A 16,619-nucleotide genomic window follows, 5' to 3' on the forward strand; every position below is an offset into this window, starting at 1 on the left:
ACTGAAAGCTGAATGAAGGTCCAATAGAGGGAGACAGGAGGAAATAGAGGAAAGAACTAAGAGGCAAAAGACATTTATAGAGGTACATATATAGGCATGTAAATAAGTAACTATATTTAATATACAATGATAGGGATATAAGTTCTATGCACATATATTTATGTTAAGTATCAAGAGAACAGACAGGCATTAGGCCTCAGTTCAAGTCCTCCCTAAATAAACAAACACTATGTTCTAATAACCTGAGATTCTATAATGCTCACCTTCCCATCACAATCACTGAAAACAAAATGGGTGTATAAGCTAATGTTGTGAAGAAAGCTGATGGCACTCAGCTATTACAAGATATAGTGTCTGAGGTTTCAAAGGCTTGAGGATAAACAAGCACCATCTAGTATGGAAGCAATAAAGCCCACATGGAAGAAGCACACCAGCCTGAGTGATCACGAGGTGTCAACAAGGTCAGGTATCAGGCATCAGAAGACTCAAAACAATCCTATCAATGTGAACGAGGGGGTACAGAGTAGAGACCCAAAGGCCATCTGTAGACAACTGGACATCCCCGCACAGAAAGGTCACAAGGAAGGGACGAGTCAGCAGTATAGCAGCACCAACAAAACAAACATTCCTCTAGTTGACCCTTCCTCCCTCCCCACTATCCTGACTTTTGTTCTACCTTACAAATCCAGCAAGATGAGCATGTACACTGGTACAGATAAGAGCTCTCAACACATGTAATCCAGGACAGGTAAACCCCTCAGAAACAGTAAAGGGAGTAGCAATACCATGAGGGTGAGGAGAGGTGGTGGGAGTTGGGGGGAGAAAGGGGAAATCTATTGCAAGGACCGACACAGAATGCGCGTGCGCACACCCAAGTGGGATGAACAACAGAAACGTGGGTGAAGGGAAACAGAGGATGGCATAAGATATGAAAATAATAATTTATAATATATTAAGGGGTTCCAAGGGTGGGTGGGGGGAAATAGAGGAGCTGTTACAAAGGACTCAAGTAGAAAAAATTGTTTTGAAAATGATGATGGCAACATATGTACAAATGTGCTTGATATAATTGATGTATGGATTGTTATAAGAGCTGTAAGACCCCCCCCAATAAGGTGATTTATAAAAAAAGGGGGGGGATTTTTGAGCAAAGCATTTTACATTATGCTGACAGTCAATAAACACATCTAGAATGTTATAATTGTCAACCATAAGTATAGTTTATATAGCCTTTGTGACTGTTTTATATATACAATTTTTCTGAACCATTTGACAAAATAAAGTGCTTCTTAACCCCTCAATTATGTCAAATCTCTTACCTGACAGTACAGCTATTAAAATCAGTATTATCTAAATCAAAATATTATCTAATTCAGTGTTATCTGATTAGATAATTCAGTATTATCTAATCAAAATACATGTTCAAGTTTCATCAACTGATTGAACAATAGCATTACTAGTCTCCACCTCCACCAGGGCAATAGGTAACACACCAATTGATAAAGTGAAAATCAGAAACCCTTGGGCAATTTTCTGTGATGTTCCTCACAAATGTATTTAAATGAAGCATTCAGAGGACTGAAAAGACCAATATATCCCAACCTTAAAAAAAATAAACAAATCAATACCAAAAACAAACTCGAATTTAAGCAACATTAATTGAACACTTATTATACAGGTAAGGTTCTGCAACACTGTAAGATTCAAATTGAGGAAGGCATAATCTTCACGTTTTAAAAGCCTAAGATCCCGTTGTGTATGGGAAATTTGGGACAGTGTATTCTAGTAGTGGGGATGATCTAATTTAGGGGGAAAAAATAAAAGCTATTCAGAATATCAATTTTATTGTAGCTCCACGAAAAGAAAAAGGTTTCATTAAAATACATCATTATGAATTAAATACCACTTAATGGTTGAAATTGAATCATGTGACATGATCAACTACACAAGATGCTGATAGAACAGTCGATTCAGCATAAATGATTTTCTAGTAAGATCATTGAAAATTAAAGTAAATGAGAACTGTGTTCTTGATTATTCTAATGCTTAAAAAATTTTTTTCCTAATATGTCAGCTAGCTATCTTTCTTAAAAAAGGGTAAGGAGTTTATTTCTTACATACACCCTTAAAAAAAGTTAAAGGATTAACACCAAGGCCATGTTCTTACTTTAATTTTTTTATCTCTTCCATTTTCTCAAACTGTCTTATGAGGCCAGTGAACAGTCAGTGAATATCCAAAGAATTAACAGAATTGAATGGAAAATGAGAAAACAAATGAAATTTAATGGTCCCTTTTTCAAAGCCTATAATTAAATTTCCTGGTGAGAGGAGTAAAAAAAGTTTACCGAACTGGGAGATGTTATACTTCAATCTGGTATAGGATTCTGATGCTATCTAATAAAATCTCTGAAAGGTCATAATAACGAAACATTTTTGAGTGTTCGAAACCAGCTACATTTAAATTTGAAACTTATCACAAATAAATTCATCTTTCTTTAAAATTCTTACCACAATCATTTCTGAAGGCTCTAATACAAGACAATCACATCCTCTTTTTCCTCCAAACTGCTTACCAAAACTATAAAAACAAACAAAAAAATTTCTTTAGCAGATTAAAAATAAAATATATCAACAAAAGAAAACAATAAAAACCTAGATGTTAACCAAAAAATTCTCATCCTGTCACTTACGTTAAAAAACAAACATAAAACAATTAACAGGAAAAGTCCTCTTAATTATCTAGACATTTTATCGATCAACAACGTTCTATGTGAAAACTTAAAAAAAAAATTTGCTTATAAATGTCCCTAAAATCAGTGTAAGAGCCCACTCTCAAATTCTGAACATCTTGCGAGGGTATGTTCAAGCAAAGAAATGTAATCTCTATAAAGAGTAACATCATGGTTATACAAAATTGTATGGAAGTGAATTATAATAATATTTTGAAACTTTAAAAATAAAATAGATCAAAAATATATAAAGAAATGTATGAGATAAAGGTTACTTATTGATAACAATCAAAATTAGTGTTGGAGTCATTCATTAGCTCTTGTACTACCAGATAACGTATTTTTATATTCTTAGAACAAGCAAATGTAAAAAAGAAACCAATTATAAAGGAAAAGCTTGATTCATTATCACTTTAAAACGTTAACCAGAAACAAAAAAGGAATGGAAAAATATCTGCCAATTATTATATAAGGTATAAAGGTATACTTTTAAAAAATGCTTTCTTTCTTTCAAGGTGAGAAGTTAACATGCAGAGTGTACTTCAAATACTTTGAAAGCAATCTAAAATATTTTAATAAATGGTATTTTACTATGGTTATTTTAAAATAATACATATATATTAATAATTTATAATAATAAATAAAATAGGTATTATTAAAAACACCAAACTAACAAAATTGGTGATGTAAACATGAAATATGAACAAAACCATAATAATTATACAACTCATTAATAAATAAAATTGTGTAATTTTACCAGTGGACCAAAAAGAAATCTCACTTCAAGGAAATCCCATAGCATGGGAAAAGATGACAATATTAAAAAGATATTTTTTAATAATACATAAGGTTTTATATAAATATCAGCTTATACTAAAACTTTTAATCAAAATCCATGTAAAATTACGTTTGAATAAATTTTAAAAGATAAATTTCTATTTCCTTTTTAAAAAGCATGCAAAATTCAATTTTAGTAGCTCTTACATCACTTAATACATAAAATAATTTTAAAGTCAATTTGGAAAATTGGCTTTCATTCAGGAAGGTTTAACAGAGATTGGGGCTTTTCCCTCACATGAAAACAAAACAAGACAAAACATATATTTTTTAAAGTTTTAGCTTTTGAAACAACAGAGAGGACAGGGCATTAGTCACTGAGAGAGAGAAAAGATCGAGAGGGGTCCCACAATGTTTCTTTTTACAGGCAATCTACACAACAGTCCGGAAAAAGAAAAGCCTGACAGGCTTGGAATCTCCCTGGGTTAGGAGAAACAGACATAGCAATGGAGCAGACCATGATGAGTAATTTGTAGGGCAGAGAACTAGAAAGAAGGAAGGGGCTGGACACACACACACACACACACACACACACACACACACACACACAGTAGGCATACATGCTATGGAGGCCTTCAGAAAGTTCTCCTTGAGTATACCATGTAAACACATTAGAAGAAACGAACCCGAAGCTGGGCAAAAAACCAACAGAAAGTAATTCTATGATATCACACAAAGCCAGAATTAATTCTGACTCTAAGAACCACAGTAGAAAGATCACATAATGCACAAGGTATTGGACAAAGTCCTCAGAAATGGATTTTCTTTGTAATGTGATAAATTAATCCTATTGTAAAAATAGCACTAGACTAGGTCCAATATAAAAAATACTCAAAATGACCTAATGGGGTCCAATAAGCTAAACCACAAGTCAGAACAAAGGTAAATACATTACAAATACAATAAAAGCAAACAAAATTTGCAATGTACAATTAAAAAATAAACAACTCATTGCCACTGAGTAAATTCTGACTACAGTGACATTACAGGAGAACTGCCTCGGTGAGTTTTGAGGTTGTAAATCTCTATGGGAGCAGATAGCCTCTGCTTTCTCCCATAATGTGACTGGTAGGATTGAACCTCTCCCTTTGTAATCGGCAGCCTAGCCTACAGGGCCATTAGGCTCTTTCGACAAATGAAAAACCTATCAAAGTGTACACTTCAAATACAAGAGTAAGTGAAAAAGTACTGGCACTGATTCCAATCGATACCTGCGTGGGTTTATTCCAAATAAAAATTATGCAAATATCTCTCTGTCATCGGTGGATGGCTATAACCAAGTTTTCTCAGTAACACACTTGGTTTTACTCAGATGCTTTCAAAGAAAGGATACTTTTGTGCCAAGGAAAAAAACTGATTTTGATACAACAGGTAACATCAAAAAATTTTAAAACATTAAAAACTCAAGTGGACAACTTCCCAAATCATGGAAGTTTTGCAACAAGTTTACAAGAATGCTGCCCTATATAAACCAACAGTCTTTAGATAACTAAATCGTTTTGGGGATGGTCAGGATGACCTAAAAGAAGAGCCAAGAGAGGGAGGTCTGTCAACCTTGATAAATAAGGTCCAGGAACACTGTAGAATTACCAGCAATGTAAAAGCTATTCAAAAAGATCTCACATGGCTCAATATTTTCAATTTTAAGTGCACATCTTTGCTTTAGCAAGCTTTCAACTTGATGTCAAAAGCATTGTGCAGAGAGATCAGTTAGTTCAGTTGCAAAGCATGATCGAAGCTAATGAAATTGATTTTAGAGAATAAATTGTAAAGAACAAGTTTTAGATTTACCAATACAATCAAGAGAGAAAGACCTAATCTTAACAGTGACTTCCAAGAGGACTTGCTAGGCCAGTAAAATTTAAGGCAAAGAGGCAATTTCAGGAGGTTATGGTAACTGTTCTTTCCAAATGGGAAATCTTGATACAATTTCTTAAAAGATGCAAGATGATCACAGGGGCTGATTAGTAAGAAGCTTGTAAAAACCTGAAAACTACTCAGGAGGGAAAAAAGTTCAGGAAAGTTGTGCTGAGGAGTTTTTTCCTTCACAAAATGTACCTTCTCCTTCTATGATGGCTGGAGGATGCAGGCATTTTTGACCTCATTCTCATAGGAATCAACCTTGGACTGAGGAGTTTGCTTCTTATTCTGGTTGGTGAAGTCACAGAGCTCACATATTTTCTGCTCCCCCTGCCCCCCACCTCCACCCTAGATTTTTAACAAGAGGTTTTCCTATGATAACAGAAAGGTAAGTTCACTGTGTTAAAACGCTAATAAACAGAGATGGATTTTCAATATAAGACATTTAAATTACAGACTTGATTTATTCTTCATTCTTTTTGTTTACTGTTAGTTGCAAAATATTATTTTATTGGTTTAAATTATTTTATGGGAGTAGAAAAGCCTCGACTTTTTCCTGTAGAGCAGCTGGTGATTTTGAACTGCTAATCCTGGGGTTAGCAGCCCAATGCGTTACCACTATGCCACCAGGGCTCTTTGTGACATACAATACCCAGTGATAAAACAAACTACCCCCCCAAATACAAAGAAAAATTTCTCTCTCTCTCTCTCATACACATATGAGAGAAAAAGAGAAATCAGTTGTAGAAACAGATCTAGCACTGTCAGGTGAGGGAATCAACAAAAACATTAAGACAGCTAATTATGAACATGCACTATATGCTGAGGAACACAAAGATAAATATGAACATATGAAGAGAACAGAAGATGTTGAAGAATGGGGCCACAAAATGCATATCACATTACACATTAATACACATAATATACGGTTGTCCCAGTTTTTGTTAATAGGTACTATCAAGTACGTTCCTACTTAAAAAAAACCACAACACACTATGAACAGAACAAAAGACTGCCTGGTCCTGTACTGTCCTCACAGTCAAGTCCACTGATGCGCCCACAATGTCAATCAATACATATAGTTGAGGGTCTTCCTCCTTTCATTGATCCTCTAATTGTAGGGACAGGTCCTACCCCTTTTTAGTAGTGCAAAACAGATGCAATGACAGTTATCAAATGCTTGGTAAAATGATAAGGGCTTCAAAACAAGATGGAAAGATTTACAATTAAAGAAGGTCTGGGAGGTGGTATGTGGATGATGTCTCTTAGAACGAGCATAGATTTTGAAGATATTTGAATCCCATGTAAATGCCACTGTAAAGAAGGGTATGTAATGAACAGGTAACATGTGAATGCTCTGAGGGTGTCAGTCTCATTTCCCAGCCATCCACGTGCTTTCTGACTTGAGTAAGGTATTATATCATAGAAAATATTTTAAAATTATACCCTAAGAAATACTGAGTTCTGCCAATTACACCCAACATGACATATATCATTTACAGGGAGAAAACCCATATACTTCATAAAGCAGTCGAACATAAAAAAAGAACCAAGTTCTACAGTTATAAAAAACATTATTTTTGCCTGATGTATTCAAGCAACAAATATAAACATACCTGCAAGGAGGCAAAACCATGGAGTCTTTCATAAGCACAGATCCAGAAAGCAGAATATACCAACATCTCGCAATAGTTTCTGAACTGTTAAAATAAGTAAACAAGTAAATTAATACATAAGCAAACCTATTTACATGTATAAGAACTATGGTTTTTGAAATACATTTCCATATTACAAATCACTGAATGTTAAAGTTAATGCTAGTTGGGAATTTTTAAATACCCCTATATTTGATCCAGACCATGTTCATAAGGGAAAACCATACCACTATTCCAAGGTAACCCCACTCAAATTTCCGTCATACTGGGGTGGCTTGTATATTGCTGTGATGTTGGAAGCTATCCCCTAGTATCTCAAATACCAGCAGGGTCACACAATTTTCACAGGGTCACAGCAGGGTGAACAATTTTCAGCAGTTTTCATAATAAGAACAATTGAGGAAGAGGCAGTTCACTTAGGAAAAATAAGCAACTGGAAAACCTTATGAAGGCAGTGAAACACTGTCTGACATAGTACCGTAAGATAGCCATCCAAGTTGGAAGGCAGTCAAAATACAATTGGAGAAGAGAGGCCACCTCAAAGTATATGGATGAAGAATCTTAATTAGGTGGAAGACCTTGGGGGCATGACTCAAAATGGGAACAGCAGCGGCAAACATCCATTAATAAAAATGACTCCAGTTGTGTGAGCCCCCAATAAAATGATTTTAAAAATATATTAAGTATGACTAAAAATCTAAGAGTCGGGAAGGAGGGGAAAATAGAGGAGCTGTTACCAAGGGCTCAAATAGAAAGTGAATGTTTAGAAACTAAAGATGGCAATCCATGTACAATATGCTTGATGCAACTGATGTATGGATTGTTTTAAGAGCTGTAAGAGTCCACAATAATATGATCTCTAAAAATAATAAAATAAATAAAAGCTGCAGTCATAAGAAATAGAATACATAGAGATTGATATTCAAGGCATTAATGCATTGAAATGGACTGACTGGTATCAGTCACTCTGAACCAGACAATAATATAGTTTACCATGGGAGAAGTAACAAATACAAATAAAAGGCATCATGTTCACAGTTTAAAAGAACATTTCAAGGTCTATATTGTAATATTATGTTGTATATGATAGGGTTATACCTATACACCTAAAAGTGAGTCCAGGTAATGCAATTACTATTCAAATTTATGCACGAACGACTGAAAAACTGAAGAATTCTACCAGCTTCTTCCCACCATTTGTCTGTCAGTTTGTCAAGCTGTGACAGTTTGTGTGTTGCTGTGATGTTGAAAACGATATCACTGGCATGATAAATACGAGCAGGGTCACCCAAAGGAAAACCGGTTTGGGCAGAACTTCTAGATTAAGAACAGATTATGGGTGTCTTATGGGAAAAGACACATCCGGAAAACCTTACAATTAAGATATGGCGGAAATGAAACCAATGTTCTGGGAAGTTCTTCCAAAACAAAGGCTTGTGCCTGTGGAAGACACAACCACAATGGGGCTACGTAAGCCCAAACTTTTACCCTTAAAATCTCTGACTCTGGAAAGACTGGAGAAAATGCAGCAAGCAGCCCAGGGTATAGTCACCAACAAACATTGGCAGAAAAGGAAAAGCAGAAAATAACACACCGAACGATGACCTAGTACTACTTCCACGACACCCCTGCCTACCATTTCACAGTAACCTGAAAGAAAATACACATCTTATACTAATAGAAATGTACTAATAAAACTAATATTCTTCAAATAGATATTGCAGAAATACCAAGATTGAGCTGTGCGATGGCCTCCAGATTTGGAGGGGATTGGATTTCAAACTGTCTTATGGAAGCGTCTCAGCCAACCACAATGGCAAGGTAGCCAAAGGACCACATAGGTCTCCCAGTTAGGCAACTTCAGGGATCTCAGGAGAGGTTGAGATGCCTGCGCTGGAGGAGGAGCTGGCCAGAAGAGGTGGCGCACAGCACACCATCAAGAGATGACTAGGGAAAATGGTGGAAGCCATTGCCACCTTCATTAACAAAACCGGGGTTTACCTAGATAATCCAGCCAGAAGCTAGCTGTGCTGATCCCGATGAGCAAATGAAAGACATGTTGGCCTACCAGGTAAACAATTACCAAGCCAAGGAAGGTGTAGAACCCGCAAATTGATGTCCAGGTAGTATAACCTGAGAGGAATTCCCTCATCCCTTGGAAGAAAGGCTCAAAGAATATGTAAGGAATAGCTTAAAAGTTTACCTTGGGGGGGGGTGGGGGAAAAAAAAAGTTTACCTTAAGATTCACTGCATTTTGGCTGAACTCCAGGTGATCCAAGAAGACTTCCTATCCATGACTGGGCTCAGCCAGAGGTAGCAGCCTGAGACACAGCCCAGGACATGCCCAACACCATCCCATAATGGATTCGGTGCTTTATACTGGGCTCAAAGAAGCCGTAAGGAGAGACAAAACCCTGCATTGAAACTCTCACCAAGACTGGCTCCTTGAAGATGTACTTTTCTGAGATGCTGGGGACAACTCCCAACACTTTTTGATTTTGTGCTACTCATTGGCACTCGAGGAGAGGAAACAGCCTACCTTTTTTCTTGCTTCAGGAATATCACCCTCAAGGGAGTCAGGAGACAGGCCTGGTGGAAGGTGACACAGCCCTCTTGAAGGAAGTGCCCATGGAGAATATGGAGCAGCAGGTGCCACTTTTCAGTGGCTACAAAGGGGATTTGCTCCTTATCCAGAAAGCCAAGGGACCACCCTGACAATGAGTGATCACTGGAGAGAACCCATGTATACAGCCAGAGCAGGGCCATGTTTGCCACATGTGCTTTACATGAGGGAGTGACACGTATGTCAACAAGCAGCTTGTCCCACCTAGCTGCTGATAAGGGGAGTAGATGTGTGTTTTTCTTCACAGATAGGAATTAGAGATGAGATTCAGCCAAAAAACAAAACAACCCAAGATTGATGAACCCTGTATTAGGAATTTAAATACTTGGGTTTGCATTGAATACAAGAAATTAAAATACTTTTCAACAAATTTTCTCACATCTTATCCATGTCAAGTTCTTGGAAGTGCAAGTAAAAATATTCAGCATGTAAACTGTTAATCAGGTTTACAGACAATATTCTAAGATACAGGTGGCTAATGCAGTGTGTTTTCAGACTAGGTTTCTATAATATCCAATACAAAATGTGTATAAATAAGATTTGCTTTTATATCATGTTTAAAGCTTTCTTGAGCTAACCAGTAATGACAAAAGAGCTTCTTAAGTTATTTTAAGTAGCACCATACCTACTCTGTATGGTCATCGAAATTCTTGATTATACTATTTTCAAAACTTAAAAATTATATGGCTACCTTCATCAAAAAATTAAACGTATGAAAATGCTTATTATAAGGTGACTCCAAAAGTTCTTAGAAAAATCCTATTACCCTTTCATTACATTTTCCCACAAAAAAGGCTCTGCCCAATATAAGTCAAAGTAAAATAGACCTGAAAGAATCCAAGGTATATGTGAAAATTTGGAACTGTAATTTTAAGACTATCTAAGCTTATCTTAGATATAGCCGTAATACTTTTATGAAAATTCTGACCAAAGTTCCAGGTAAGTTTGCTGAGTCACTAATAAGCAATGTAGGCAAGCATGGACCAGACATCTAGCTGAGTAATGAAGCTCAGTATTTATTTACTGGCAACTAATAGTTTCTTAGATGCTGTTAAATGCAACACCTTTTGAATCTTTGAAGAATAATTTTCCTAACATTTGGTAGTAAAACTTTAAGAATAAAGATGGATATTTTAAAAATAGTTTTATTAGGGGCTCATACAACTCTTATGATAATCCATACATACATCAATTGTGTAAAGCACATTTGTACACTCAGTGTCCTCATTATTCTCAAAGCATTTGCTTTCCACTTAAGCCCCTGGCTTCAGGTCCTCCCTCCCTGCTTCCCCCTCCCTCATGAACCCTTGATACTTTATAAATTATTATTTTTTCATATCTTGCCCTGTCCGACATCTCCCATCACCCACTTTTCTGTTGTCCATCCTCCAGGGAGGAGGTCATGTTGATCCTTGTAATCGGTTCTCCCTTTCCAACGCACCCTTCTCTACCCTCCCAGTATCGCCACTCACACCACTGGTCCTGAAGGGATCATCTGTCCTGGATTCCCTGTTTCCAATTCTTATTGTACCAGTGTACATCCTGTGGTCTAGCCAGATTTGTAAGGTAGAATTGGGATCATGACAGTGGGGGAAGGGAGGAACCATTTAGAAACTAGAGGAAAGTTTTATGTTTCATCATTGCTACATGGCACCCTGACGTCTCCTCCCTGAGACCCTTCTGTAAGGGGATCTCCAGTGGCCTACAAATGGGCTTTGGGTCTCCACTCCACACTCCCCCCCTCATTCACTATGGTAAGATTTTTTGTTCTGATGATGCCTGATACCTGATCCCTTAGACACCTTGTGATCGCACAGGCTGGTGTGCTTCTTCCATGTGGGCTTTGTTGCTTCTGAGCTAGATGGCCGCTTGTTTACCTTCAAGTCTTTAAGATCCCAGATGCTATATCTTTTGATAGCTGGGCACCATCAAAAATAGGTATTATACAAATTTTTGAAACTTCATTACGCTCTCTCACTAGGTGTTCCTGCATTTGTCCTCATTTAAATATTTCTAAAATCTACTTTAAGTTTTTGACATAAATCCTAGTCAAGAAGAAGCTTAAGAAAAAAAAGGCGAGTTTCTGTGGCTGCTGAAGAGTTGCTCTGTTGGGAAGTGGGCGCCTCCGCTGGGCTTCTGTCCGCTCCGCGGCGGGAAGCGCCTTCCCTACAGGACATCAATGCAAGCCTGAGTAAGAAAATTGACATCTTCCACTCAAGCCATGGCATATCAGTTATACAGAAACACCACTCTGGGAAACAGTCTTCAGGAGAGCCTATATGAGCTCCTACAGTCTCAACAGATCACCCCTCAACTTGCCCTTCAAGTTCTTCTTCAGTTTGATAAGGCTATCAATTCAGCCTTGGCTCAGAGGGTCAGGAACAGAGTCAATTTCAGGGGCTCTCTAAATACGTACAGATTCTGCGATAATGTGTGGACTTTTGTTTTGAATGATGTTGAATTCAGAGAGGTGACAGAGCTTATTAAAGTGGATAAAGTGAAAATTGTAGCCTGTGATGGTAAAACTCCCGGCTCCAGCACTACAGAATGAATAAAGGAAACGGGCTTCGTCTGGCTGTCTTCTCTTGTTTATCGTTTTTTGTGGAGAAGCATAGAAGAGACTTTTTAAATTTATTCTAGCAGTGCAGAAATGACTACGCTGTGCTGCACTGGCCCAGAATCCCCCTAGAAAGAAGCTTAGAGCTGTAGCCTCTTACCTTTACCAGACAGCATGGAAACACTGAGCTTTTTTTAATGACAAATCAGAAGTTGTTGCCTTCCTACAAGCGTTCTGTAATAAACCCATTTTAAAACGTGAAAAAAAAAGAAAAAAAGGCAAGTTATCTTCCTTGTATAAATTAAATTTTGCAGTGTGAAGTTACAAAGCGGTTTTGTATTTTAAAGACCCAAAATAAATACACTCAATTTAAAAAATAGAACAGATTATGAAGAAGAATAGGCTGTCCACTTCAGACAAATTAGCCACTGACAATCTTGTAAATAGCATCAATACAGTCAGTTTACTGAAAGCCTCACGAACAGAAGCAGATAATATAATTGAAAGATGGGTCGTCATAATATTTGTAAGAGCCCCCTAATAAAATGATTAAAAAGGAAATTAGAAGCAGAACATTGTCAGAGATAGTGCCAGAAGATGAGAACCTTAAATCAGATGGCATTCAAAATGTGATGGAGAGAGATCTGCGTTCTTAAAGTATAGTCAACCATAATTAAGTAGATGGAGTAAAGGCTTCCAGACTAACACCCTTGTGACCTTCATTTGATGATGGGTCATCACTCAAAATGAGAATAAACAGCAGCAAACATCAATTAATAATCAGAACTTGGAATGTATGAAGCATTAATCTAGGAAACTCGAATTAAAAAAAATGAAATGGAACGTAGAAAGATCAACATTCTAGAATTAGTGAGCTGAAATGGACTGTGATGGCCATTTCAAATAAGAAAATCATGTGGTGTACTAAAGTGGGAATGACACAATCAAGAAGAATGTATTACACCCATAGTCAAAAAAGACATTTCAAAATCCATCTGAAGTACAACGCTGTCTGTGGAGGTATAATGTCTATCCAAGTACAAGAAAATCCAATCAATACAATTATTCAAATTTATATAACAAGCACTAAAGTTAGTGATTCAGAAATTGAAGACTTCTTCCAACATCCTCAATCTGAAACTGATCAAACATGCTGCGATAGTTTATTGTGCCAGCCTGGCTGATAAACACAAGTAGGATTAATTGAAGGGCGGAGAGATAAATGGCTGGGTGAGTCTCACCTTGCTTGTCTCTCATTCTTTAATCATTCGGACCTGCGTGTGGCTGCCTTGCTTGTTCTGTGCCTCAATTTAAAGGGTACACTACCTGTGGGATGCCTAGCCTGTGGACTGTGTTGCTGTAAGTTAAGGTCCTTTTAAGCCCACATGATTTGAATGTTCGTCTCTGGAGCTGGGGACTGACAGTTGGTGACAGTTGGTGACCTGCCTTGCTGTTTGCTGCCTGGGTATATATAGCCCAGCTCTCTCTACAGAAAGAGACTGGTGGCTCTCAAGACTTAAAAGGCTGCTAGAGTTTCACTGCTTTATAATTTAACAGTTCATTTCTTGTGTTATAGATCTATCTTTATAAATATATTTATATATAATTAGTAGCAATCTGGTTTTGTCTCCTACAGAATCCTGTCCAACACACATGCTATCAAGATGAATTGGTAATTATTGGCAATTGTAATGCAAAAGTTGAAAACAAAGCGGGAACAGCATTTCGCCAAGCAAGATGTCATTCTAAAGTAGCTCCTCCTGATCACATGTGAGAAATCTTGCCATCTCACTTTGAAAGCAGCATTCGAGTTGTACCACTTCCAGTTGTTGTTAGGTGCTATTAAGTAGGATCCAATCCATATCGATCTTAAGCACAACATAACAGAACACTGCCCAGTCCTACACCACCCTCACAATTGTTCGTAGTCTTCTGGTAGTCCATAGTATATTCACAAATTTTCACCAACAACATGAAGGTGCCAAATCATTAGTCTTCCTGACTCGTGTTCACCTTATGCATGATTATAAAAAGGAGTGAAATGCTACGGTCAGCACCTCTCAGTCCTTAAAGGGACAGCGCTGCTTTTACCTTGTCATAGAGCTCTTGGGGGCAAATTTGCCTACTGTTTGATTTCTTGACTACTATATTTCCATGGGTGTTAACTATGGAGCCAAGTAAAATAAAATCCTTCACAATATTAATCTGTTCTCCCTTTATCAAGATGTTACCTCATGGTCTATTTGTTATGATTTATGTTAGATGATTTCTAATCCATGCTGCAGACTATATTTCATTTCATTTTCGTCTGTGAGTGCTCCAAATCTTCTTGCTGTCAGTGAATAAGGTTGTGGTGATCTAATTTATGTATTCATGTTGTTAATGACTTTTCCCCTCCAATCTTAATGCTGACTTACTCTTCATATAGTCCAGCTTCTCTGGTAATTTCCACAGCATACAGATTAAGTATGGTAAAAGGATTCATTCCCAACAGTTTTCCGGTTTTAGACTCTTTTGGTACCTGTTCGTTCTGTTTCAATGACTGCCTCTTGAACCATGTACAGGTTCTGTATGAGCATATTAAGTGTTCAGGAATTCCCATTCTTTGCCATGTTTTCTATAGTCTGTTATAGAACATCCAGATGAATGAATATGTTTGCAGTTAATGAAACACAGGTAAACATCTTTCGAGTATTCTCTACCTTCAGCCAAGATCCATCTGATATCAGAAATGAGATCCATCAGTCTGAGTCTTCTTTTTTAATACAGCCTAAATTTCACGGAATTTAAACATCAACTTTGGAAGAATTACCAGCTTAACAATATTGAATCTTCAAATCTCTGAATATGGAGTGTCTCTTCATTTTTTCCCCCTCTAATTAATTTTTTTAGTTCTCAGTGTATATATTTCTTAAACTTTAAAGTTATTCATAATTATCGTTGTTATTCTGAAATTTTGCTTTAGGTTAATACTTATACGTTGTTGCTCACTGTTGTTAGGTGGCAGGGAGTCAGTTCTGACTAAGAGCAACTCTAAGTACAACCAAATGAAACACTGCCCAGCCCAGTCCTGTGGCATTCCCAAGTGTATTTACTTAGTATGATGTTGTATTTGATCTCTTGACTGCTTCTTCCATGAGCATTGATTGTGGATCCAAGCAAGATGATATCAGTGACAAACAACTTTAATCTTTACTTAGTTTATCATGATGTTACTTATCGATTGGTCCAGTTACGGGAATTTTGGTTTTCTTCACAGTGAGTTGTAATCCATACAGAAGGCTGAAAACCTTAATCTTCATTAGCAGGCACTTCAAAGTCCTCCACACTTTCTGCCATCTATATATTACAGGTTAATAAGACTTCCTCCAATCTTACTGCTGCATTCTTCTTCATCTAATCCAGCTTCTCTGATGATTTACTCAGCATATAAACTGAGTAAATATGGTGAGTGGATACAACCCTGTTGCAACATTACTTGATTCATTCCCCTTTTCTATTTGCACAATTAACTCTTCATGCACATACAGGTTCCACATTAGCACAATAAAGTGTTTTGGAATCCCCATTCTTCTCAAGGCTACCATAGTTCATTGCTGGCACATTCTTAATTTCTCCTTAAGGAAATACGATGATTCTCCAGATTAGATTAAATTCCCTCATATATCACAAATAATTCTATGCTTTTCCTTAATGCTATTTAAATATGCAATTATTTTAATTAAGTGATGTTTTTCAGAAAATATGTTCTGATGTAATGTTAAGGAAGAATCATGGTAGACCAAGGGTGTTAGATGCCAATAGTCTTCCAACAAAAAAATCCCCAGTTTTTATTCAGGGGAAATAAAATAAAAGACAATGGACATTTCATAAGTATTTCCATTTATAAGTAATTTAAAATTTCATGAAACTTCTTGCTATAGTTTATTGTGCCAGCCTGGCCGATAAACACAAGTAGGATTAACTGAAGGGCAGAGGGATAAATGGCTTGGTGAGCCTTGCCTTGCTTGTTCTGTGCCTCAGTTTAAAGGGGTACACTACCTGTGGGATGCCTAGCCTGTGGACTGTGTCGCTGTAAGTTGAGGTCCCTTGAAGCCCACACGATTGGAATGCTCATCTCTGGAGCTGAGGACTGACAGTTTATGTGAGTTGGGGACCTGCCTTGCTGTTTGCTGCCTGGATATATATAGCCCAGCTCTCTCTACAGAAGGGGACTGGCAACTGGCAGCTCTCAAGCCTTGAAGGACTGCTAGTGTCTCACTGCTTTATAATTTAACTGTTAATTTCTTGTATTATCTATCTGTATATAATTTAACGGTTTATTTTTTGAATTATATATCTATATCTTTATAAATATA

The 16,619-nt window shown here is 37.0% G+C and overlaps 1 protein-coding gene and 2 pseudogenes across 3 annotated transcripts in view; 2 read left to right on the top strand and 1 right to left on the bottom strand.

Moving 5' to 3' along the window:
* Positions 1-16,619, bottom strand: part of RAPGEF6 (Rap guanine nucleotide exchange factor 6) — a 221,702-nt gene that overhangs the window by 162,139 nt on the left and 42,944 nt on the right. For all 3 annotated transcript variants that reach the window (XM_075541509.1, XM_075541508.1, XM_075541510.1), the window contains exons 4-5: positions 7,043-7,126; positions 2,509-2,578 (exon numbers count right to left, since the gene is read on the bottom strand). In XM_075541509.1, coding sequence (XP_075397624.1) covers positions 2,509-2,578; positions 7,043-7,126 — 154 coding nt within the window. The remainder of the gene's footprint in view (positions 1-2,508; positions 2,579-7,042; positions 7,127-16,619) is intronic.
* On the top strand, positions 8,467-8,690 carry LOC142438814 (BBSome-interacting protein 1-like; annotated as a pseudogene).
* Positions 11,789-12,274, top strand: LOC142440980 (transcription initiation factor IIA subunit 2 pseudogene; annotated as a pseudogene).

This window comes from Tenrec ecaudatus, chromosome 2 (assembly GCF_050624435.1).
Source record: "Tenrec ecaudatus isolate mTenEca1 chromosome 2, mTenEca1.hap1, whole genome shotgun sequence".
NCBI lineage: Eukaryota > Metazoa > Chordata > Mammalia > Afrosoricida > Tenrecidae > Tenrec > Tenrec ecaudatus.